Source organism: Psittacula echo (genome assembly GCF_963264785.1).
Source record: "Psittacula echo genome assembly, chromosome: 5".
Taxonomy (NCBI): domain Eukaryota; kingdom Metazoa; phylum Chordata; class Aves; order Psittaciformes; family Psittacidae; genus Psittacula; species Psittacula echo.
The window spans coordinates 6,690,595-6,716,661 of record NC_137739.1 but is presented as its reverse complement, the minus strand read 5'-3'; the positions used below and the strand labels follow the sequence as shown (position 1 = coordinate 6,716,661).

The following is a 26,067-nucleotide window of genomic DNA, read 5'->3' as shown; positions in this document are numbered from 1 at the left end:
AGTGGTGCTGATAAGCCAATAGTCATAATCATTGATAAGTGTTTTGCTAATGTTTTGGCAAGGTTTTGTGTCCAATATTGTTGACCCTATGCTTTTCCTATTATGTACTGTATCCTTTGGCAAGAGAATGACCTTCTCAGGGATCATAATGGTACCTATATTGCGGGAAGTGCCTAAACCCCATTATGTTTGGCATGGCTTGTTCCTTTTATTCAGAGTTGTGTATCAGGGTTCATCTCTCCCGTTCAGTTTCAGCCACAGCAATACTAATCCTGCCATTTCGCATCGCTGCAATTGGGAACAGCCTCGCATTGCTGACATCTGAATTACATTTTTAACAACAATTTCCTTTGTTATATAAAATGAAGCCAAAACAAACACTGGCATTGGAGGCTCACTTTCTGGTTTAAATAACACGGACCTTTAAATGGATGAGGGCTATGAATCATTTTTGTGTAGGTTTTGGGTTGTTTACTTGCTTGTTTGTGAAGGAGTTTGTTGCCTTTTTGTTGTTTCATTTTTTTCCCCTGGCAATGTAAGTCTGTCACTCTTGACGCAGTAGGACAGTTTGGAAAAGCTCCCTGGTCCCTCTTATCTAACAACGGTACTGTTATTAGATTATTGGATTCTCTCTTCTCTCCCTTCCCCTAAAAATTCCCTCACTAAAAGAGTGAAATTGCAGTGTATTGAATTGCCTGATATTGCACCGATTCTTTATTGGAACATCTTCTAGATTTTAATAGCTACAGGCTTTGAAACTATTTTGGTGTTACCAGACACATTTAATATCTGTGAACTTACAGCAGGTATTTTCTGACAGCCAGCAATGACTCCAAAGCCCCAAAGAATTACATTGAACAACCCTGAATTTCAATGCCTGACATAACTTCAAGCAAGGAATACAAATCCATCAACAGGAGCAGGATTTTAATTGTTTTGTGAATGATTCTATAGAAATCTAAAATTGCTTTGTGGAATGAAAAAAAAAATCCACACTTTTATCTGTGAAGAGGTTTTAATTCTGGTGAATAAAATAAGTGGCTGCTGTAATAATACAAGATTTTTTCCCTCTGACTGTGTAGCTGTTCCTTCAGCCCCTGCCTGCTGGGATTTTATCCTTAAGCAGTGAGACTTTGGAGTTCATCAGATATTATACATGGCAACTGCCAAACCAGGAGAGGCTCTTCGGTGGCTAGGAGATTTGTGTTTCTACTATGTTGGCTGTTAAAAAATGAGACCACCTGCATTCTTTTGCAATGTGACCTTCTCTAGCTGGTCATATGCTATGTTTTCTCTGTGATCTGATTTGATTTTAAGGGTAATAAAAAGGCCAACAGTGCTTTAAAACCCAATAATACCTTGACTGTTGCTTTACAGTTTTCTTTTCTTTTCCTTTTTGTCACCTCTTTTTTTATGAAAGAAACTGAAACCTCTGCAGACATTTCTACATCTGGCTTAGCTTCTGCTTAAACACATCCTCAGGGAGTGCTGGAAAATATTACTTCTGTTTAGAAGAGAAGTAAATGAGTCATATTTTCCAAAATAGTTTTCAAGGAAAAGGATATCAGAACTTGTTTGTATTTTCCTGTTTAATGGCTCTGGTGAATACTTAAAAATGATCTGCATCACAGGAGAAACACCACCAGAGTGTGACTATTTCTATTGCCTTGGTAAATGGCAAATGCCTTTACAGCTGGCATGGATCAAGAAAGCGTATATCCGTATATCCCAGGGACAGTGCAGGTTGTAATGATCCCTTCCCTGTCTCATCTATCTGTTCTGTATGCAGTCAAATAATGTGGCTGCACCTTGGACTGATATGGAGCCAGAGCCAGGCATCTCCCTGGCATGAAGGGTGGAGGAGAGCAGCATGTCCCCTACCCTGGGCAGGTTTGCATGCATAGCAGAAGCCCTTTTCCTGCTCGTTCACCTCTTTTGTGGACTCTAAGGAGGGTCATGTCAATCTTCAGGGCTTTGGGGCTATCATGTCTCTGCAGGTGCTGTGGAAGGACTCTCTTGAGTTTCTTGTTTCACTTTACCATTTCTGTTTCTGAATTAGCTGGAGGAATCCCCTTTCCCTCACCTAAAATATTTGGGATGCCCGAGGGAGGAATCACAAAAGGGGAGATATTCAGGGCCCTCAAACTGGAGACCATAATAGAGGTGGGGGCCCATATCCCGCCTCTCCACTTGGCTTCTTGCTAGAGAAACCCTTTCTGAAACCCTGAACAAGCCTCATCCCAGGCCAGGGCACGAAAAAGGCATCATATCCCCCATCTCCACTCCAACCAGCATCACCGATATAGCTAAACCTTTGCAAAGGCTCTCAAGGACGTGAGCAAGCATCTCTCAAGTGGAGCCATAATAGCATCTAATACTGCTCAGCAATAACATTTTCTTATCCAAGCATTAAAATTATTATTGAGCTGCCTTTAGAGAAAAAAATGAAAGACGAACTAGTATTTTGTATTTTAATGAGAATTAAACCTGCAAAAAGGTGATTGGTTGCAGAATCTGAAATTCTGCACTGATATTTTGCCTGTGATTTGAAGCATGTTGATATTGACATGGATTAAAGTACATAAAAGCTTCCTATTGAGGGCTTTAAAAGATTTTTAATTGTTTATAGAAATAAACCTAGCCATTATTGTATCTTTGAAGGGCAATTATTTTGTCCTTTCTTGCATAACTACACATTTAAAAATACATTTTAAAATAATTATTTTTAACTTTTATTTTTTCTTCAAATTGACCGTAACAAACCAGATCTATCTCTTCAGGATTAATTTTCCACCTAGCTGAAGAAATTAGCTACTGCATTCTCCCTCCCACCTTGAAGCCGTGCTACAATGGTTACCTGGATACCCTGCCTGTAAAGGATGTATGTGCTGAAGCCATTTAAATAGCCTGATTTGTCATCTAACTGCAGACATCATTAGCAAAGCATTATTTGGCTGGAACATTGTAGGCTGAACAAGGATAACTCCTCTCTGTTGAGGAGAGATTCAATTTAACCACCTTGTGACCACATATTGCCTCCTGAGTGTGGAGTTGCAGCAAGTCTAATGTGAAGAATACGAGCAGTGTCTGGGTGGGAAATTGTTTTCCTGTGGTGTATAGCTATTGGAAATGTATTTTGCAGCAGGATGAAAAGAGGGTCTTTCAAATATGTTGTTTCAGAATCTACTGATTTGTTTGTTTGGGGGGTAAGGAGGTAATTTCACATGATGGAGAAGAGGGAAGGGAAGCCTGGCTTTTGCTTTTCTCCCTATAGTTTTTCTCCTTGTCACATTCCTGCTTTCAATTTATTCCTCTGGTTATCATCTCTCATTTCAAAATGGCACAGCTGTCGGGATGGAACGACCCTTACAAGCAAGATTTTAAAAACAAGACAGTGAAATTACAATGATGACTTGAAATTAATTTTACCACATATGATAGTGTGTAAAGTAGAAAATAGTGGCCTCCTCTGATAAATCCTGCATGTCAGAAGGCAAAAATAGTAATTTCCCTGGAATCTGACTATTGGGCATGGTCAAGGAGGCAGTCTGAGCATAACAATAAAGGAACATGTAAAAACAAATCTAAGCTTTAAAAAGAGCATTTTGTTAGTTATCAGATCACTTTTTAGGTCTGGAATGAACCAAACATACTATTTTAAAGCTTTAAGTTAGATCAGGTTATTTATTAATGATTCCAATATGATTTGGAAAACCCAGCTGGAATCTGGAGATTTGTCAGATACGTTCAATGGACCTGCATCCTCCCATCTAAACTAATTCTGCAGCTACAGCTGAATTGTAGGAGCACCACAATTGCATTGCTGCCAGTTACATATTCCTGAACATCCTTCTTGGCAAATCAACTCGCAAATCATGTTCAGGAATCATAGTCTTAAATGAAGCACGGCTGCAAAATATTCTGCTGATCTGTGGTTCAAGTCCTTTTCCTTTAGTCATAATTGATGTTACAAAATATTTTATGGCTTCTGTCATTAGTATTCTCAATTGGCTCAATCTACAATTTATTTCATGCTGTAAAAATGCTAAGAATTTTCTACTGATGAGCAGCAACAGCAGGGCATGTTTCTAGATTTATAGGCATGGGATATTTTTGGGTGGGTGAGGAGTCTTTTGTCTTTGAATTAAAATGTGTCTAGACACTCTTTTTTTGTTACAAATCTAGCAAAATGAAGATACTTTTGAAGTAGTAATTAAATTCTTTCAGTGACATTCAGTCTACTGTGCACAAGGCTTCAGTATAATTTCCAGGAAATCTACAGTTTTTTCCTTGCCATTTGTAGGGCTCAGCATATAAATAATGCAGTCCATGCTGTGCTGCTTTTCAGTTCATCCCAGGAAATTATGCCGTTAAAAATGCCACACTTCTTTCAGGCACACACAGACACAGCAGGTAAAGAGAATATTCATGAGATGAACAGTGACAGAAGCAGCATCAGTTAAAACCTAACCCTGCAAAGCATACCTCAGACCATTAAATTGTTTTCGGTAATTAGAGTGTAGAATGAGGCTGTTGATTAACTTAACATCGTGGCACTCAAACTGTGATGCATCAAAGTGGGCTCTGAATTTGTGACCCAGGGTTAGGACTTGGTGCAAAATAAGGTGAAGAGAAATGATGAACACTGGAGCCTCTCCTGCCACCCCAAACATGCCCAGTCAATAACTGTAGTGAAAATGAAACTTCATTTGAGCAGTTTTGGAAATAAAAGGTCCCCATAAATTCCTTGCTTTTGTATGTGAGCACATGTTGCTATTTGAAATCTTCAATTCAGATATTAAAAAATCTCCTCTGCAAAAATAGTGGTCGCTCCCGCAGTGTTCAGATAGCAAAGATCATCCAGTGTATAAAAACAAAGTCGTGCCCCTTCGCTCAGGAAGGTAAGAATGTTCTGTATGTTTAAGATGGAGAATTTGCCATGTACCATTTCATATGCATTACTTATGCATAAGCAGAGCTTTAGTACATGTTGCAAATGGAAATGAAGTACATGATGTGCCTGGAAGGAGTTTATCTAACTATTTATGGGCTGATCACATTTTGAGCTAGAACTGACTTGGTTATTTTTAGTTAAATAATGTTACAGTTGTAGTTGCTTTTATAAAGAACCAAGAAAATTCTCCTGCAGTTCACAGACCTTTCTTGCTGGGTCTCATTTCAAACCTTAATGGCCCCATGCTCATTGTCCCTGGAGGAGAAGCTGAAAATCTAATGGCATGGGGCTGCCTGTCTAATTGCAAATCAAGGAGTTGCAGCTCAGAGACAGACTTTAAACACCCACAAAGCAGCTTTATGTGTCTTTGTGCCTTTCCTTCTTCCCTCCAAGATGCACACAGAGCACTCAAATGGGTTTTGCCAACTTGCAGCCACCAGCTCTGGTTTGGAAGTGGACCATGTCTGCTCTTTGGCAACCCAGGTTAGATTCTCCCAACCTTGAAAGGTGGTACCCACGTAGAGTGCATGTTTGCCCGGTGGTTTTGGAAGAGATTAGTTTTCAGAGTTGGAGTTAAGTGTAACTGGTACGAAGGGACTTTGTACAGGAGTGGATTCAGCTGAGCGTGAGGCTCATGTGTGAAAAGTTTTTGCTGGATCTCTCAGAACAGTTCAAAAAGCCAAAAATTCTCACTGTCTCTGAAAAAAAGCCTCAGTCTGCTCTCTCATCTTTATTTTCATGATAAAAATCAACAATTTCAGGCAGTTGCTCTTTGATATGCCTTTGGAAAGGCATTCCAGTAACTTTAAAGTTGAAGATGTAAAACATAGCTACAGCACATCATTAGCATGAGTGACTATTCCTTTTTTCTAATAAAAAAGGAATAGAAAACCATTAAAACTCACGAAATAATAAGGCAGAAGCATCTAATTTAACATGGTCATCTATTTAAAAATGCGCATTGTGCATAAATAATCAGATGTATCAGCAGGGGATCCATAGCCGTCTAACAAGTAAGTTGTTTTGCAATTGCCATCTGACCTGTAGATAAGTGGAAACAATGTCTTCATTAAACTTGCAGAACTGAATATTAATCATTAGCAAAACCAGCACTGCAAGATGCAAGGGAAGTCTTGCTATGTCCCCAGGAGCTATGTGCGTGTACCTAATGGCAGGATTTAACTATTAAGGTCATATCAAAAGTAGATCTGCTGTTTGTCTGCAGTGCTTACTGGCCTCTTACAAAGGCAATCAGATTTAGGAGGTAGTACTGTAGACTTACTGTATGTTGGGGGAGGAAAAGTGGTATCTAGAAGTATGTCCTGAAAGGCTTGACTTCACAGATGGTGTCCGATGAAGAGTCTTTACTGGGGATGAACTGGGTTTTTAGTGGGGATGAATGTTGTACTGGATGTACTTTCTTAGGGACTGACTCGCTCCATCACTCCAGCAAGCTGTGAAGCAACCTGTACTAGTGCAGAGCTTTTGGAAAGCATGTTCTGCTACCCTGCCTCAGACTGCTTTAGCCTGGTCTAGTCTGTATAGGTTTCTCCAGAGACTTCCAATAGCACTGAGCTGGGAGACTAATATTTCTGAGGTGTGGTATGTTCTCTTTTCCTCTTATTTTCTCCTCTGGGTGTAAAAGATTAAGAACAATTGAGTGGTTAATTTTCTTAGGCCTTTACAGAAGGTATAGTTTTGTTTTCAATGTTTGCACTGCTCTGTCTTCTGCTCCCTGTTGGCAGAGGTGGCCCAGAGCAGGGTGGTGGGAGCAGGAGATGGCAATGCCTGAGGGGCAGTCCGTGTCTCACTTTCAGACTGCACAGTAGTTATGTAGGTGATATCTCTAGTTTAAAGAATATGATTGATGTGATAGTGTGGCACCAGTGTATGCAGTGCTGGAAAATCAGAGAAGGAAGGTAATATCTTTAAAGATCTATACATTTGTAGAAAATGGAATGGCAAATTTAATCCTGCTTTACAGTTTCAGGTCATTTTGCAGGTATTCCTGTAGGTGAGCAATGAACCCACTTTATTTTGTTTCCTTTGTCTTCCTCTTCTACCTGTTTCAACCAATAAACCAATTCAGTCAGAACGTAGACTGTCTGTCAGTAATCCCATAATACTTTCTTGACATTCATATTGCTGTGGAGCATTTATGTCAAAACAGTCATTGCCCGTGAGCTGCATGGAAAACAGTGCACAGGAAAAAAAAGATAATGCAGGTTTCATTCTTGCCAATATTTGTGATAAAATGAAGATCTTCACTCAACTTTATTGGAATTTACTCAGGCATTTAGTAATAGCAGCCGGATGGAGACTGCTAAGAAGGAAACTCGAGAGACCTGATGAAACACAAGAAGGTGGCTTGCGTATTCTTTTTATCCAAGATCTCAGCCCTGAAAGTGTCAGACACACAGTGTGCTTTGGGCAGAGTTGAAATTCCAATATTAATTTAAGACTCTTCCACTCCTGCACTTGCTTAATCCTGCAATATCCGCCTTGATATTAGCAGGAGCTGTGGAAGGTGTCTTGGGTATGCTTAAACTAAACACTAAAACCAGAGGTTGTTATCTTGTGTCCTGCACATACAGGCATGGACAAGAACAGGGTGTTTGTTGTCACAGACAGCATGTTTAGTTACTCAACTTTAGCCTGCATCTGCTCCACCCTGCACTGAAGTCAACAGGAGGCTTTTCCTGTGGCTTGGCTGGCCTTTAAATTTGAGTACAGGCAGGTTGGGTCCCAGTTTATGAACTGGCTTTGTCCTTCCTTATCCAGTTCACCTTGAAATCAGCGGGAGACCTCGCACTGAGTAGAGGGAAAGTTGGATTAGACTCAGAGAAAAGCAGTAAGTGCTGAAGGAATGGGATGATGAAGTCCAATGATTAAATCATGCAACCGCTTTACTCCTCCATATGCTTATCCTCACAGTTCATATTAAAAGGTAGGATATAGATATAATACAATCGTCCTTGGCTTTAAGAAAAACATAGGCCTCTCATTGAAACCAGTCTCCTACAAAACTCCCGTGGGCTATGCACACACATATTTACTGCATTGTACAGTAGATAAGCTTCATATTTTATAGACATTTAAATGCAGCTAAAAATTCAAGGAGAGGTAACCAGACATGCACTGTTAAATAAAAGCAGCTGCATGTCATAAATCAGCTCCATCTAAAAAAAATGTTGGCAACAATGTCATTTCACTAAAGGTTTTACTGCACATCTTTTGCAGATTTTTCTTCCCTTCTCCTGTCCTCTATTCTTGACTCTTTTTCCTTGTGCTGTTTCTTCTAAGCTCTGCTTTTGCTATCAACCCTTACATACTATATTTTAATCTCCCCTTATCTTACCAAGCAACTTCAACATAGGTAGGCTTTTAAGTTTAAACTAATTTCTAACTATTGTGAATGGGAGCACACCAGATTCGCACTGAACAATAACTCAGCTGGGTCTGGCCAGCGAAGTGTTTCCCTCTGCCTGTACGCACACACACATGCGTGTACCCTTCTTTATCTTCACTCCAGGTTTGAGTGGATGCATTTTCGTGATCCACCAAGCGTGAACATTTCTCTGCACCTTAAGTGTGGGAGTTCACTGAACGCATTGCACTTGATGGGAGATGTTTATATAAAACAGCAATTGCTCTGAGCGGCCAAGCCAGTGAGAGTCTTTCTTCCCTTGTAATGTCATGGAGCAGTTCCCCTAATATCCTTCTGGTGTTAATTTTTTCATATCAGGTATTTTTCAGAGATTTCAGTAGGTCCTTATTTTTACTTAAGAGGAGCAGTTTAGGCCAATATTGAGACCTTTTGAAGTCCTGTGTCTACTGTCTTTTTAAGTGATGCTCCTCAAAACCTCCTTCTGTATTATTTTTTTCCTGAAATGCTGTATCTATAACTAGGATTAAAGGAGGAGAAAGATAATGTTCTATGGAGAGTGGTGGAGACTGCACTTTCAGCTCCCAGCAGTGGGGCCCATGTGGAGGCCAGGAGGTTAAAATCCTCCTTCTCCGTGGAGATGCAGAATTGGGAAGAGATGCTAATGCGGCTTGATTTTCCCCTGGAGTAACACAGTGACTCCCTGTGGGCTGTGGAGCGTTAACCCACCCTTTATCCAGACGTTTGCAAGCTAAAAGGACCCTGATGTGTAATTTCCAATGTAATTTGTGACTCATGTGGTGTCCTTAAAATAAAGCACGGATTAGCACTGGAGGTTTCCAGCCTGGAAGAGGAGAAGTTTAGAGGGAAAGTAAAGTTTTTTATAGTTTGGTAAAGCAGCACGATTAATCTGTGAAATGGTTACAAAAAAAGGCTCCCAACCCAGTACATTCTTTTGTATTCTTAAATGAGCAACCAAGGATGAGAAAGATACAGTTAGTTAATTCAAATTTAGCCAGGGAGTAGGATGTTTGGGTTGATACTAGGATGGTCCATGGATTCTTTCTTCTTGAAAAGTTATGGCATCCTCTGAGGCTGAGAAACACTATTCTCAAGTGCTGGAGAGGTTTAAGAGCACCCTGGAGTATTTGCACTTGTAAATCACCTTGGCAGCTGCTGGTCAGAAAGCAACTACCTGAGAAATGCTCAAAAGGGCAAAGTGGTGATGTCAGCACACTCCCAATGATGCAGATGGAAGTAACCCAGACGGGATACACTGGTCAGGGGAAATTGGCTTCAGAGGTGTGTTGCCAGCCACTGGTGTTGGCAGCAGGATGGGGCCAATGCCCATGCCTGTGCCAGCTGGGGAATGGTGAGCAACAAATGTTGTTCTGTATTCCCTGTTCAGGCAAAATTCTGGCTGGGGAGGAAACACATGAAAAAATGGAGGTTTACCTGTGAACTGCAGAACCAGCTTTGGGCAAAGAATAAGTTAGACACCCTTCATGGAGATTGTGTTTGCTGACAGGAGTAGTAATGAAACACAAGTAAAAATAAAATAAATAAAAGAAGAGGGAGGTTACACAGTTTACTTTATTAGAGCAATGAAATACCACCCCATATCAAAGCAATTCCTGTTTCTTTTGTAACCACAAAGTAGTCTGAAACAGGCAATTACACCTCCTTTCCAGCTCAGAGAGGCACATCACCCTTTGCCACACATTAAGGAATGTTAATAGCAGCGGTAAGGCGAGTTCAGGGGTGGGTGTGCTTTATTGGGAAATCACACCTCCTAGGAATTAGAAACACTCAGCCCTGGGGAGTGATTATCATGCAGTAACCAAATGCCTGCTGTCCTCACTGGAATAATTATGGAAGATTCTCAGGGTTTGGGATTAAAGCAAGCTTGAAAAGCGAAACTTCCCCTCTGACCAGCAGAAGGGCTGGGCACCAGCACATCCTTGTGTGTGTGGCGCCCATAGTGGAGGACTGATGTGTAGTTGCTCGGGCTGAACTGCCTGCTGGCCCTCAGAAGATCTGGGGTTCGTAGGAGGAAGTCGCGCAAGAAGCTTTGTTGTTCTGATCCCCTGTTTCTCATTTTGTACTGGATGTGAGAACAGTATCCAGACTTTGAGATCCATAGCTGATAAAAACAGCTCACTGTACAAATGAGAATTTCATGCTTTTTTTTATGTATTGGTCTACACACACACCCCATGTAGGCTCTGTGCTATTAATGATTTTGACAGTAATTATTTATCTGCAAAATCTTGGCCATTTGGTTAACTCCAGTGCAAATCATTATCTAGTAGCTCTCGAATGGTAAATTATAAACAAAAATTCCAAAGTGTTTGACTTCTGCATAGGTAGGCAGGAAGGGAGGAGGGAGCATGCTGTAGGTTAGCATGGCTACTCCTTTGGGGTCCTTGGGAAAGTGGAGCTCCTCTATACAAATGCAGACATATAAGTCACCCATGACAGAAAACAGTGACATTTTAAAGGATTTTTCATTTTCATAGCTGGAACCTCAACATCTTTTTATTTATTCTTCCAAGCTATGATAAAATGACAGCCTCGTTGTATGGTGTGATTATATTAGGTTTTATCCTTATTATATGATCTTAAGAACTGCAAACATTTCATCTGAGAAAGAGAGAGGAGAAAACTACAAACTGGAAGAGGGAGCTGTACCAAATGGGCTAAACACAGAGTGCAAACACTGTGGTGCTTGTAACTGTGTTGGTATTCAGTCCAAGCATCTTCTTCCACTTGGGCTGGAGAGGAAAATGTGTTGCTCATATATACTGCCTGTGGCCCTTCAGCCCATTCCTGTACCTGGTACAGCTCACATGGTGTTTCTGGAACACAAGAGGTCATAAGGTTTGCCTGAGCTTTACTGGATCTATTTTTATTTCCCTGTGTGTCGAGCAGAAGACACGTTGAAAGCCAGGATTTGAGTCTTATTTCTGGTTAACCTGACAATAGAAGTAAGAAAAGTATTTTTTTGTTCAGAGGTGGTGCAGTGCTTTTTGTGGTGCACATATTCAGGTACAAAGAGTCTTGAGCACACCTAGGACCTGCAGACCTCAGAGTCAACCTGAGACATGACAGCTGGGATCTAGTGAAGCCCATAGCCAAACCGACCGTTACTATTGGCAGAGTGACACTTTTCTTCCCTGAAGTAGTTGCTGTCATGGGTGAAGAAGAGGAAGAAAAAAACAACTGTGATTCTGGAAGTGGATGGGGTGAGCAGCTAGAGCTGCTGCAGGGATCTGGTACTTATCACTGGCTTGTTCTTGCAAAGTGCTGAGCACAAAAGAGCTCCAAGGAAGTATTAAGTCTATGCTTGACTGTCAAGGACACACATAGTTCACTGGCTATATGTGTGCCCAAAGTTAAGCATGTGCTTAATGAGGCTAGAGCGCTTCGCTTAGGGCAGAGCTGAATCCTTAATAGCTCTTTTGCTGAAAAACGGGGCTAATATTTTCCTGCTTCTTGAGAGATTCTGAGGACAAGCTTTCTTGCGTTCATGGTTCTCGTAATGATGGCAAGGAAACTTATGAATAAAAAGGAAGAAGTTACGTATCAGATTCACAGTAATTACTTTTTCCAACCTATTTTGAACTGGAACGTATTGTGAACTCTGAAATTTCAGTGGCACATATATCATGTTCAGGGAAAGAAAAAATCCAGCAAGCTGAAAGAAATTTGAGCTCTGCTATGCTTCTAATATGTTTAATGTTATTGTTCCGTTAAATCCCTGCCCTTAATGACCCCAGACATATTAAATAACGTTCTCAGGGCTGAAGAAATGCTTCAGACTTCTAATTTTACACATATTTTTCCTCTTGCACTCTCCAAGCTCTACAAGTATTATATATTGAAAAACCTCTGTAGAAAATATTAATGCAGTCTTTTTCCTGAGGAAAGGCTGAAGGTACCTGGGAACTCTGTTTGCATTGCCTGTTTTTCAAAAATAGGCTTTTCAGATGTATAATTTTTCATGTGTTTGCAATTTATGGCTAGCAGGCGATGTACTACAGAGCCTCAAAGGGATACATCAAGAGGAAAGATGACAGGTATCATGGGCTTGGCATGGCGAAAATGCTCATGCCACTTGTTTAAGAGTGCAAAAGGAATGCTAGCCATAGAGGGGCAGAAAATACTGATAGTGCTACAGTTTCTTAATTAATATAACTTACAGAAAGGTACAAACCATCATCGTAGTACCTCATTAATGAGGCCTCCTGCTTATTTAATTGCTGTGAGGCTTTTTTCTCTTTGCTGTGGCTACAGCATTAACTATGTTAACTTTGAGACTGGGAACTCTTTTGCTGTGATGTCAAATACCTCTTAAATTTTTCAATTCCTGTATGTCAGGTCAGGTTTCTGTCTCAAAGATGAGCCAAACCTTATTTCTGGGTTAAGAATTCTTTTGTCTGCAAACTGCATTAGTGACAGGAACTTCCCAGAACTTGCCTTTTCTTCGTACTGTGACTCATTTGTTTTTCTGTACAAGCCTGCTTTTCTGGATGATAGAAAAACATTTCTAGCCAACAGGTACTGCCACTTAGCCAGCTATGGCATCAGTGTTTATCTGTTTTTCGTGCCACGTTCCCTCTTCCCACCAGCATCCCAAAAATGAGAGACAGTGAATTTGTAGCAAGACCCACACCTTTGCGCACCTGCAATTTCTGCATGCGTATGCTGCCTCTTGCGCAATCAGCATACACAAGTATGGATTATATACCTCCCACCAAGCTCCCTGTGCAGAGCGTAGGCTTCTTTCAATCAAGGTATGAAGACCTGAGCTTCTAATTTTGGAAATACACGCTTCAATCCCCACTACTGGCCAAAAAGCAGCCATGCGTGTCATTTCTTACAACAGAAGCAGCCCTGTACATGGCTTACAAAAGCACCTGTGAAAAGCATCCTTATTGCACTTGCATTTTGGTAATAACCAAGATCAGCCCCTATCCTGTAGTGTTGGAAAAACTCATCTTAACTGAAGTATTTTAAACTTGCATGCTTTCTAATGCTGTGCCTGCCTCTTAAATTTGAGATGTCTGTGGGGTGCGGGAGAAATACAGGCAAATGTTATAAAGAATGATCCTACTTGTCTGCTCACATCATGTCCAGTACCACAGGAGCAGTACGGGATATTGTTGTAAGTGTTGGATTATACATTAGGTGCACCTGCGTACATCAGTCTAGAGTTCGGTAGCACTGGAGCTTATCTATCTGGTTCTGTTTGGCTTACCTGCTTTGTAAGAGCATTTCATTTTGCTTTCTTTTCAGCCAGCTTGTAAATAATAATGATAATACCCATAAACAACTGTGAATCTGAGATCTGACCAGGCTGAGAGTGCAGTCCCTAGCACAGGGACCCCCTCTCTTCAGCTATGTTCCCTGGGAGCAGGAAGGGGACCGCTGGCTGTCACACTGAAAAGCACGGGTGAGGAAGACATCCTGACAAATGTGCTTACACTGGTATTTTTTTTCCCATTTGTTTTTCCTATGGTGACAGGCAGCTACTTACTGGGCAGAGCTGGAAGTAATATTCTGAATTGCTGAAGGAAATTTTCCCAGTTGATCAAATTCTTTATGTGGTTTGTGCTGATCAGAGATTCTCTTCATGTCTTATGTATCCGAAAGCACAAAAGAGAGAATGGAAAAAAGAGCTATTCTGTGCTGGTAGACAATGAAATGATGATTGGTGAGATTATGCCTTGACTTTACTGTCAGCACAATGTCAGTGAAGGCAATGGTATAGAGAGGGTACATTTTGCAATATTAATACCAAATTCAGATCACTAGAAGGAACAGAAAAGCCCCAGAGAGGAGGAAAACATTTGTTTTTACTATCATTTTTATATTTTAGTGCAGAATAAAACAAATATTTCATATTCTTAGGGCATATTAGTTATCCTGATTATTCATCCCTTCATATCGTATCTGCTTGTGTACTCAGGAGTGGTAACTCATGTTTTGCTCAGGTGAAAATCTGTTTTTAAATATATATATATACACACACATATACACACACATGCACACACATATACATCTGTGTGAGATGTCAGGAACCTTTCTCTGATGCTCCTCTGAACAAGGGACTGGTTTTGCACAACCTTTTCGCAAATGCCCTAATCTCCATACAGAAATCAGAGGTTGCTTCGTTGTCTTCTCAAAACAGTGCTGGTTTTAAGGGAAAAGCCTAAAGTAGGCTTTCAAAGCTTTGGATTGGTTGGGTTTTTAATAAATTAAAAATAAATGAATTGTCCATAGTACAGAAAGGGCCTCTGAGCTGAAGAATCTGCAGTCTAAAGGTATTAAGGCTTAATTCCCAGGTCTTGGCTTGAAGATGCTTGTTTCAGGAATGGAAGTCAGTTGTTCTGGCACATCTATTGCATATATTCCTTCCTCAGAAAGGCACTCACATCAACTGCAGCAGGTCTTATGGTCATGGTTTTGCCTTGATCATGGAGTAGGGAGGAAAATTGAGACTGGAAATTAGCAGAGGAGTAAGGGCAGCACGTGGGGACAAGCAGGAGAAGGCTGCAGCTATGGGATTGTGAAGGACAGTTTGAAGATCGTGTTATAACAAGAATGGTTTAGGTCTAGCTGATCTTGCCCTGGGACCAGGGATTGGTTTAGGTGACCTCCTGTGTGTTTTTTTCTTTGACTCCTAAATGGAAAGAAAACCACCTTAATAAACTGCTTCCCTGTGGATTTTCTCTCCCTCTTCCCCTCACTGTCCTCCTGTGCCAGGTAACAAGATACTTATATATAAAAATGCTTTTTTGGAAGCTTATTGTCATTCTCTTCATCAGAAGTTTATGATTTATATTAAACTAACTGGTCCTTGAGCATGTGCTGTTGTCAAGCTCTCTTCGTCTGATCAGGAGAAGAGCACTTCGGGGCTGGCATGCAACAGCACGATCTTGGTATTTATCCTTTCGGCGGTTTGCTAATTATTCCTATTGCTATCACATCCCCGTGTGAATTTCTGTCTTTGTGCCACTGTAAATATTTTCTCTTTTTTTTCTAGCTGCAGAACTGCTACTTTAATGGGAGAAGCTGGAATATCCTGCAGAGGCACATATTGTCATTTCAGTGATAGCGATTAAATGGGCTAAACATCCTTTCTGTACCACTTAAATTGCATGTCTTTGCATTCATAGATTGGCCACTCATTTGCTGGCCTGTATTCTGCTCTTGTAAACAGCTCGTATCATTCCTGGGAGTGCTCTTTGTAGCAGAATGCTTTGATAAAGCCAAAACCATCAGCTGCCAAGACTCCTTATGGAGTCAGAAATAGGCACCAGATATCCTTGCTACTGTAGTTGTAGCTGCGTTAGCAATACCATTTATCTTTCTAAGGACTTACTAAGCCACTAAAACATATTATAAAATTAAGTGGCATTTTTTTTCCACCTGTTCCAACTGGTGGCAAACTCATAGAAAGCCTTCCTAGATGATAGAACTCTGCATGCAAAATCTAAGCACCCTCCTAAGGTCTGCAGCTGCCTCAGAGACATTGTTTTATTTTCCACGGGCTGCCTCTTTCACTTAGAATAATAAGCTTTAGATTATCTCAGGGCACTGTAGATCCCTGTGCCGCGCAATCCAACTTGACGTAAGTGTTGGAGGGGGGGAAGAAGAAAATCTTGCAAGCAGACACTGGACTTTCAGTCTGAGCTTTCAACTAGTACAAAGAAAAAAGTTCACAGGCGAGGGTTGGGGAGATTTCATGCCTGTCTGTGTTGGAAGAAAGGCTCTCCAGACTTGATGGAACATCTGTGCTTCAGTTGTTTGCCAGAGCAAGGCATTGCCTACAAAGCTCTACCATGGTGCTTCCAAATGCGAGAAGTCCCCGAGTCCCCCCAGGGTGATTGAAACAGCAGCCCACTGCTGAGTGGCAGCCTTTTAGTCTTGTATTAACTATACTTTAGCGTTTAGGTAACACTGTGTATTAACTGTTGAGCCTGCAATTCAGCTCCAGGACAGGTATTTAAACACTTTAAATACTCCATGGAAAGAGAGGAAAGCTGCTTTCCAAAGAAGAATAGCAACCTATAGCTGTGGGTAGACTCAGGTAATCTCCAGTTACCTGTTCTGATAGCCACATTACACTCTTACCAATGTTGATCCTGTCCCTGCCAGGGCAATTACCATTCCTTGTTGGCCTGTTATGTCTCTTAGTGGTTTTTCTGCTGCCAAATTTCCCTGGCCAGAGGAGTCAGGGTCGCCGCCTGCATAATTGTCTAACCCAAGCAAACCTGCTTCCTGCTGCAGAAAAAGCTTGTTGTTGTGATCCATAATCATCCGTAATCCCTGTGGCTGATTCCCCTGATTACGTGTCGGAACAGGAGCACAACCTATTTAAAAGGAGCTGTTTTCAAATCAGCAGCACATCTGTTCATTAGTTAAGGTACCCGCATTTGACACAAAAGGTATCTCTGAAATATCTCTGGACTACGGCATAGGAAGACAGCATGTGTCTGTCAGGATAACACTTAACTCAGATCGGGCTGTTTGCCCTATTTTCTAGCTTTTTGGCTGCTGTACAGATAAGAGGACCCCTCTGGAGCAGAGGAAGTCTGGCAGTGAGGCAGGATTCTTTCAAGTAATACATGGCCCTGGTGGGTATTAATCCTGGTAATTTAGGCAGGTGTATGCAAGTGATCCTGCAAACTAAATATAGATTTATGTTAAAGGTTTAGTTTCTATAACAGTGTTTTCTGAAACGCCAGAGAGCCTGCAGAGCCTGCAGTCTCATCCTGGTGATAAGGTTTATAAACCGAACTAAATTATTATTATAAATTAAATAAATTATTAATGTTGCCTTTGGCGGAATCAAGTAATTGGCAAAAAGAAACTCTAAATGTTTATAGAAACATTTAAGAAAAGCTTGAGGCTTTGCAATTGTTTCTGCATGCAAATCACCACGTTGGTTTATCCAAATACTACTGAACACCAAAACATGTCCCAACCATAGCTAGAATGGAGCTGACTCACCAGATTTATTCACGACTGTTCATCTATCAGAGTAGCTTTATGTCTTCTACTTGTAAGCATGAGATGCTTTTGTAGCCACAACATGAGATCACAGTTGCACCTCGTCTTGTGTCAGTGCAAGCGTGTCTATGTTCTACTTAAAGTCATTCTTTACTTTGTGTGTTTCCTCTGAGTTGTGCCATGGAGGGGAAATTTTTAAGGGGTTTGATTTCACCATAGCTCTTATTTCTCCTCTACTAGTGTTACCGTGCTGATTTGTCTTTTCCTCATGCTGTAATTGGTCTGGTGCCACTGTGTAATTTTTAACTGTGTGCAGTATCAACAGACCTCCATCTGTCTCTCCTCCAGAGCTTCCCAGCCTGCCATTATAATCTGCCAAATCCTTCTCCAGAGAAAGGATCACCAGATTCCAACTGTTTGCAAAATAAGAGCCACTGCCAGCCTCTCCCACCGTCTGCAACCTGTGCAGAACCTGTGTCCTGCGTGTTGTGAGATGTTACTGCTGGCACTGGGGAGCACCCTTGCTTTCATTTATTGTCCCTCAGGAGCATACACTTCTGCAGAGGGTTCAGCATATTGAGCAAATACCTCATTATTTGTGGCTTTTTATTATTAAACTTCAATAGCCATCAAGTAGTAAAACCAAAATAACTTGAGGGTTGGGGGAGGGGGTTCCCCTTTAAAATGCAATGCTGATTGAAAACATGCTGGGGGGTGGATCACATCCAGTGTTGTTTTATACTTTACTTGATCTGGAAGAGACTCAGAGTGCATGCCCCATTCCCAGCCTCTCACTTAGAGACTAAGGGCCAGTTACCATGATCAAATGCCAGAGTAACTGGTAGGACTTGCTGACTGTACATCCATGTTGCTGAGAGCAGAATTTGGTCTTCCACCTGTCTACACATATGCATCAGAATAAATCATTAGAAGAATTAACACCAAACCAGGCGATGGATTGATTAGATTGCACACATGAAGGAATAGCAACTCTTTTTAACGTGGATGAAATAACATTATGTATAAACATATTTGGATAAAGTGAAAAATATAGATGATGATGTAGGTGCTCTTTTAACATTGTTAAAGGCATTCTCATAACAGTCCATTAATTCCATTGAGTCAAAACTGTGTTAGGCTCATGTGGCTTTTTAAATTCAGTGCATACCTTAGGCTGTAATCATCACGTCTTAGTGTTTGCTGGTGGTATAGCAGCTTACTGAGGCTGAGGAATTACCAACAAATCTCTTTAGGTGCTGTTGCAGACATCAATTAACAATAAATGTATGTTTAGATAAAACTTACCAGCTTAAGTCAGATGCAAGCAACAAGGTTCCTGTTCCATGTATGTAGAATAAGTCAGCAGAAAGGTTTTTTCAAGATTATTTCAGGAGAAGGTTTCATGTTTGGATCTGCTACATCTTAGTTAGAACTTTGCAAAGGAACATTAAAAATGTAAAGCAGTTTGGGAGTTTGATAAATCCTCCTTCCTAACTACGTGCAGAATAACCTGATATTTCCAAGACACAGAAAATTGGGTATCAACCATGGGGACTGGATAAGTAGAGGCAAGCACCTGAAGCACCAAAGAACCTTGGGAATCTGTTTCATGATGTATAGTCAGGTTGAAAAAATACTACTATTTCCATTGTCTGGGTAGCACTGTGGATCTGGTGTTCATTTCTCAAGGTTTTAGGACAATCAAGTTCATGATTTTCTAGGAGGGTGTGCTACGACTTAATAATACATTATGACAGGAGAGAAATATGTACAAACAAGTCTAAGCCTGCAGGACAGCTGTACTTGTTCCCAAATGAATAAAATCTTTGGCCATTGCCAGGGGTGGCAGGGACCAAATAGAAAAGTGAAATTAGAGAGACCGGACTATCCCGGAGGTGATGTACTGACTGCCCAGCATGTCAAGTTTGCAGCTCAGAGGAGCTGGGCTGGGGGTATAGCTGTGCTTGCAAGAATGAGATTTAGCCCTTACTTAAGTCTGATTTTCTGGAGCAAGATTTTCTTGTAAAGGAATAGCATGATTTGTTTAAAGTCTTTGGGAGATAAAAAGCGGATGGCACTGATTAACTAATCGTTAATATTTTCCGCAACTTACTAGCTGTGCTGATAATGTGTAAAGTTTGCAAAAGCTTTGGATGAATCTTTCTGTCTTGGATTTTTCAAGTAATTGAATATTTTAAAATCTGGAGGTGAGGGAAAGTTACATACAAATGTGTAATTTTCTGCCCAACAGAAACATGTTAATATCTTCATTTGAATTTATATTTAGGGCTTGTTTCTTCATTTTTGAAGGGTCTATTCATAACAAGGTTGCAGCTCTCCTAGCTCTTGTCTTGGTTGCATGGTGTGTTGTGTAACGTGCCATAGGTTTCTGGATCTGCCCTGTTTCTCTTTATGGGTGAGCTCCTTCCATTTCTGCATTTATTATGAAGACAAAGCGAAATATTTTTTATTTTATGCCAGGCTCACTTTTAGCTTGTCTCCTTGTGAACCCTTTACAGCCGCAGCAGAATCCTAGTGGAGCTTCTGCCAAGTGTTGGCCACCTCTGTGAGCACTTCTATGACAGTGATCAGTGCTACTTTGGCTAGAACATCACTGGGGTGTTGGAGGCCCCTCTGACCCTGAATTACATTGGATGCAAGTCAAGTACCTTGAAGTTGTTTCTATGATTGCACTTGTTCATCATTTAGGGTGAGATAGAATACCTTGCCAAGATACTAATACAAAGAAGAATGTCTGAGAAAGGATGTCAGCCTTTCAGACCCTGATGGTTGCATACCAAAGTGTTCATATAGCCAAAACACAGAAGACTTATTCAGTTACTCCAGCAATGTGGATACATGGGGGCTCCTGGGCAGATACCAGTCCTGGTAGTCATGGTGGTGGATGAACACAGCTTTGGATTCTCAACAAGCCCCATAATTAGGACTTACTGCAAATTCTCTGAAGGTTTGGGCTCTGAACCAGCAAGTTCTGAACAAGCCCAAAGCCTTCCAGGCAACAAGGTTCCAGTGCAGAAGCTCTTTTAATTGACGTATTTTAAGTGTATAGCATGGGTGACGCACAAGCTGTCAGCTGGCCACCTGTGACAGTGGGGAATGAGAAAGAGCTTCATTTTCCTCTTCTGCAGAACTGTCCTCCCTTGCAGATGCTCTATCTCCCATTTAAGATTTCAAAATAGGGCACGATGCGAGTTGAGGTTGGGAGCAGACATTGTATTGGTCAACTTCCTGAGTTGTGCTCCATTCAAAAGCCATCAGAACTGGAAATTGCCTAAAGTGAGAAAGGTTTGCTCCTCTGTTATGCAGAGCTTTCTATTTTCCATGGCGTTCAGTATTGTATCCTTAGCCTTCCTATTTCCATCAGAATGACATATTTTATTGGTTCTCAAACTGAAGAAACAACAAATTCTTCATCCTTTCTGGAGCATGGTCTTGTTAATGTTCTTTGAAACATGACATGTGTCGTGGCCGTCAAACTGCAATGATCCCATTTCTTCTGAAATAAGAAAAACATGTCACTTTTGGCTCTCCTAATACAAAGGCAGAGCCATATTTTAGATAAGAGCTGCATGGCTGCCAAAGATGAAAGAAAAATGTTATTACTTTTGGAAATTTCATAATTACAATTAATGATAATTTAATGAAATGACATTGTCTTCACCGCTATCACTAATGAACTGTTTGAGAGTGATAAAGCAGATCTTGTTAAATAGAGCGAAGAGTCTTGAGTGGAATAGCTTTGTGACAGCGGCCTGCGTGTACAAGTCTTGAATTCCTATTTTTTGTTGCAGTAGTTTAAAAAAGAAGATAAAATGAAGGCTACATGGCAAATAATGCACACATTATGTATTTAAAGGCCTTCCACTAAGCAAACAATACTGAACTCCTGAATAACACGCTAATGACTGAGTACCGCTCCTTAGAAATGCTAACCTTTCATTAAAACACTTTCCTTGTTTTTCTTTGCAGACAAACCAGAGAACAAGAAACCCCACCAGACTTTTTTTATTTCTCAGACTATGAAAGACATAATGCAGAAATTGCAGCATTTCATTTGGACAGGCAAGTAAAACGGGTTTGCATTAAAAGAAAAGTGGAAATATTGTGATAAGTTTCTGCACTTGGCCGGCCCTATTAACTGAATTACTTTTAAAAGAGGGGAAAATGAAACAAATGTGGGCAAATGCCATGAATAAATGAAATGGCAGTTGATGAAAGGGTAGATTAATTATTAGGAAGTGTGACTTGCTTTGGGAATGAGAAACCTGGCAATAAGTACTTCTCAAAAAGAAAGAGAAATTATATTGAAGGGAAGACGAGAAATGAATTTCCCCTGTGATCTTGAAGTGCATATGGAGAGAACCCATCTCCCGGGGAATATGTCGCATAAGTGTAATGGGAGTCTGGCTCACCCCAATTAGCTCCAGGGCATGCAAATCCAAGCAAGACATGGGGAATGGTGTAAGTATTCAGAGAGGAATAATTGAGATAGGGAGGGAGGTCTGGTTTCACAGCAAAAAGCTAGGGCTGTCCCATATCAGGAGCAGGCCACAAGATAGTGGGAAGGAGAGGGCAATGGTAGTCATCCCGTACTCCTATTAGCTGAAAATGTCCCCTTGGGCAGAGGTAGTGCAGGGTATAGTGAATACCCCACGACTGGCAAGAGACTGCAGTCCCCTCAGCCCACCTGGATCAGGAGTGGGAATTAATGATGAAGTATTAACACTATGGGTAGAAACCATGCCATTTCACAGGCTGTTAGAACTGAAGCATCTTTCACACCCTGGACTGACAAGAAATATCCTTTCAAAAGCCTGAGCTTCGGGGCCACAGATTATTTGGGGGGCAGTATTGCTGCCTTCTGGGTTGATGGTTAGGGTGAGGAGAACTATCAGCAGCTGACTCAGGGTAGGTTTGCCATTAAGAGCCATGCTGGTCTGATTCTTCAAGGATCTTCCATATTTTATTGTTGCTGACCTTGGCGTTGATCCCTTCTGCTTTACATTTTATATTGCCATTTTAAGCGGATGGTGCTGTAGGAAAAAACCATTAATGGAGTTCTTACAGGAAAGAATGTTAAATATCCACACACTAAGCAGAAAAAGCAGTTGCTACCCAATGTAGAAAATCTTACCAGCAGACAGTGGACATAGAAATACCACCTGTGGTGAGGCTTTGTATGGGGACTTTGCTCTTTTACTATGTCTAATAGCAATGCTTTCTAGGGAGTCTTTAATCTACTAAGGCGGGGAAGTTTGAAGTAGAAAAAGGCTCTTCACTCAGCCTTTACCAGCGGGAAAATCTTTGGGCTCAGGAAGATTGTTTAGGTCGGTATAAGGGTATTAAAATAGAGAGGAGCAGAAGCAAATAAATCAATTACTAAGACTGTCAGAAAAGAAGAAAATAGATGGAGTTTATGGAAGAAAGAAGCTGAAATCCTATTCCTCAAGTCACTTGTGGTGAGCAAAGTGCATGTTATAACAATCCTGAAGTAGCACAAAGTCAAAAATAAGTTTCTACTATCTGGAATTTTATGTACCTTCACCTTTTTCATGGAACAATGTGTCCTCCTACTCTTCTGTATTTTGCATCTTCTCCATACTATGTAGGCAAGGCAGAGCTAATCATATTCAGGACATAATTTGTAATATATTATACAAAGGATTATCTAGTTTAAAGCTGATGGGCTTTTTACTCCTTGAAGACCACAGATAAATGTCCTTTCAGAGTGTAATGAGCCTTCCTAAAAACTATCACTATCATTACAGTTTAATCCTTTACATAAACTCTCTCTTTTCTTTCTCTTCCAGGATCCTGGATTTCCGTCGCGTACCACCAGTTGCAGGTAGACTGGTTAACATGACGAGAGAAATACGAGATGTTACTCGTGACAAGAAGCTGTGGAGAACATTTTTCATCTCACCAGGTAGTCTTCAAAATAACACTATATTCTTTCTATCCTGCTGAACACGTACTTAAGGGAATGATGTGTAGTTTGCTTAATTGCTCAGATATTTCTAATAGAACTGTCTTTTAGACCTTTGAATAAAAATAAATGTGGAGACACAGCCTACAAAGAAGACTTTATTGTTTTGAATTGAATGCCTTTTCCCCTTGACAAATTATCCACAGAGACAGGCTTTTATGTTCACAAAAGCAATGTATTCAACAAATGTTTTATGTAGAGCAATTTCTAAAGCAATTTCTTCTGTTACTCTCAGTTTACCCCAAACCTTATTACTTACCCCATTAGTTACTTGGACTTTTTTTTTCTACTGCAATGTGATCTATCACTTCTGTTGGTCAGATGCATTTATTTCTTGGTTTTGACTGGAGGACCAAAACCTAATTTTCTCAGAGTCATGTACTTCAGGTTATTTTACAACAGGAGTTTGAAAAAAACCCCAAGCAAATAGATGTGTAAGATACCCTGCTTCCAGCTCTAATTCTCCACTGGGTAGACACCAGAGTAGGAATGACCTGAATTGTTCCCAGTCCTTGTTCTTGTTTTGTGAACTGACCCCAGGAACCAACACCACTCTCTATTATTCTTCATTCTTTCACAACGTCTTGTGGTCCTAGCCAAGGATGTAGCTTCACATGGTGGGGATTTTACAAACACAGGGTAAAACCCTGCCCAGCTCACCAGAATAGGCAACTGGAATAGATAAAGATGGACAAAAGGTGGGAGAAAGTGATATAATCTCTGTTTAGCAGCTGGGATTCGGAGGTGGAGAAATTAAGAGTCTGAGTTAAGGCACAAAAACACATGCTTAAGTATCTTCTTAGAGAAAGCGTATATAGGGAAACGTTCAATTTAAAGCATGCAGCTATGTTCCAGTGAGTTTAACTCATATTATTTCAGCTGTGTGCAAATGTGCTTTGCTGAACTCAGGCTGTGACTTGTGTAACTGGCAATCTGGAGCAGAAATCTCTGGAGATCTCTCCCTCGCACTGTGTGTGATTGGCCAGAAGCTATTTATCCCTAAGTCAAGGTCCAAAGACTTAATCACAGTTTCTCCTGACATAACTGTAATTTGTTGCTGTTAGCCAGAAACCAGAGCCCTGTCATTGCAGAGCTTTCACTTTTAAAATGTTTATCACACTTGTGCGATCACCAATAAAGTCATTATTATGGCTGTTACTTTTAGCTTCATATTGATGTTCAGCTATGCAGGACACAGTTGAGCAGGCAGTTATTTATTCCAGTAACTTCACTTGTAAAATACGTTACATAATTACAAAAGGCTTCATCTTACACTGTGTTACGCGTGCTCCAATTTTACATGTACAGTTGTGGTGACAGTACGTGATGAAGGCGTTTGCTTGGGTTTTTGTAGGCAGTCATACACAAAACAAGGCAAAAAAAATCTTGTAACTTTATGCACACAAGGTACTTTGGCTCATTTGAAATATAAGCCATTTTACTCCTGTTTTAGCTAGTAAGACATGGATTAGTAGGTTTGCTTGCTTTTTAGTCTTCCCAGCGTATATATCAAGTCTTAGGGGTGAAGCTGAATGATATCTGAGAAGTACAAAACTGTACTCAAGTACTGAGCAGCTTACAACAGCCAGAGCAATGCAGAGTTAAGGCTGTTGGTTTGGATGAAGATCTTTATCTAGTAATTATGAAATTCCAGACATCCAGGGGATGATCCAAGCATAATCCTTTATTCAGATTTATTTAGGGGCCTAAGATAAATTTAATTAAAATATTTGATTAGCTAATCAGGCTTTTTTGGAGAACAAAACACTCAAGCGATTAATTTTTCTTTCAATTTTACATTTCCTAAATCAATATACTTTGCTTAAATCATGTTGGTTACTTGTCAGAGTTCTTCTTTACAAGTCCCTAATATAATTAATCAGATTCTCATTAATATATGCCCAACCTCTGTCTTGTATTTCATACTGACCTTAAAAGGCAGGCATTAATTAATGCTTAATGAAGAAATAATAAAGTTCCTAAATTAAGCATTTAGAAACAAATTCATAAACCTAGCAGGCAGCTCAAGCAGCGGATTGAGGGTAGAAAAAGGAAGAGGAGGGTGCTAGGATGAGTCCCATGGCCTGGGAAGGTGAAGATGGAGAGGGAGCAGAAGGAAGACTGGAACAGGCTGACTTATTCCCTCTGGTAGATGAGGGACAGCAAATTCAGTTGGTTTTGGAGGAGAACTGGTTACAAAGCTGAGAAATCTAGGTATGACATACAGATACTTGCAAGTCTGTGCACCCACATTAAGTTATTGAGGCCACTCTGGGACTCCCTTTCAGGTGGCTGTGTCTCTCTATCTCCATCCCCAGAGGTGCTCAGTGACAATGGTCACAGGGACACATGGGGCCTGCTGGCAATGTATCCCTCTCCATGCACCCAAGGAGCACCGAATATAATGGATTTTATAGAAAGCTCTTCCCACTGGGCTGGGAGACCACTGCTTGCAGTGGCAACCCTCAGAAGGTAAATATTGATGGTGCTCATCAGTACACTCTGTTACTCCCTGCACCAGCATGGCAATGTATTGGAAGAAGCCTCACTGCATCTCGATGCCTGGGCCATCTCACTTGTCCCATCCGGAATGGAAATCAGGGCCAGGAAGCTGCAGGCAGTTGTAGCTTCAAAGCATGCTGTAGAGCAGCATCCTTTCTTCCACTGGAAAGTGGAAATGGCTGTGAACGGGCAGGTCAGTTG

The 26,067-nt window shown here is 40.8% G+C and overlaps 1 protein-coding gene across 1 annotated transcript in view; it reads left to right on the top strand.

The window, feature by feature from the left end:
• Window positions 1-26,067, top strand: part of FAM20C (FAM20C golgi associated secretory pathway kinase) — a 59,303-nt gene that overhangs the window by 24,293 nt on the left and 8,943 nt on the right. The window contains exons 4-5 of the mRNA XM_080617373.1: window positions 21,348-21,440; window positions 23,189-23,304. Coding sequence (XP_080473499.1) covers window positions 21,348-21,440; window positions 23,189-23,304 — 209 coding nt within the window. The remainder of the gene's footprint in view (window positions 1-21,347; window positions 21,441-23,188; window positions 23,305-26,067) is intronic.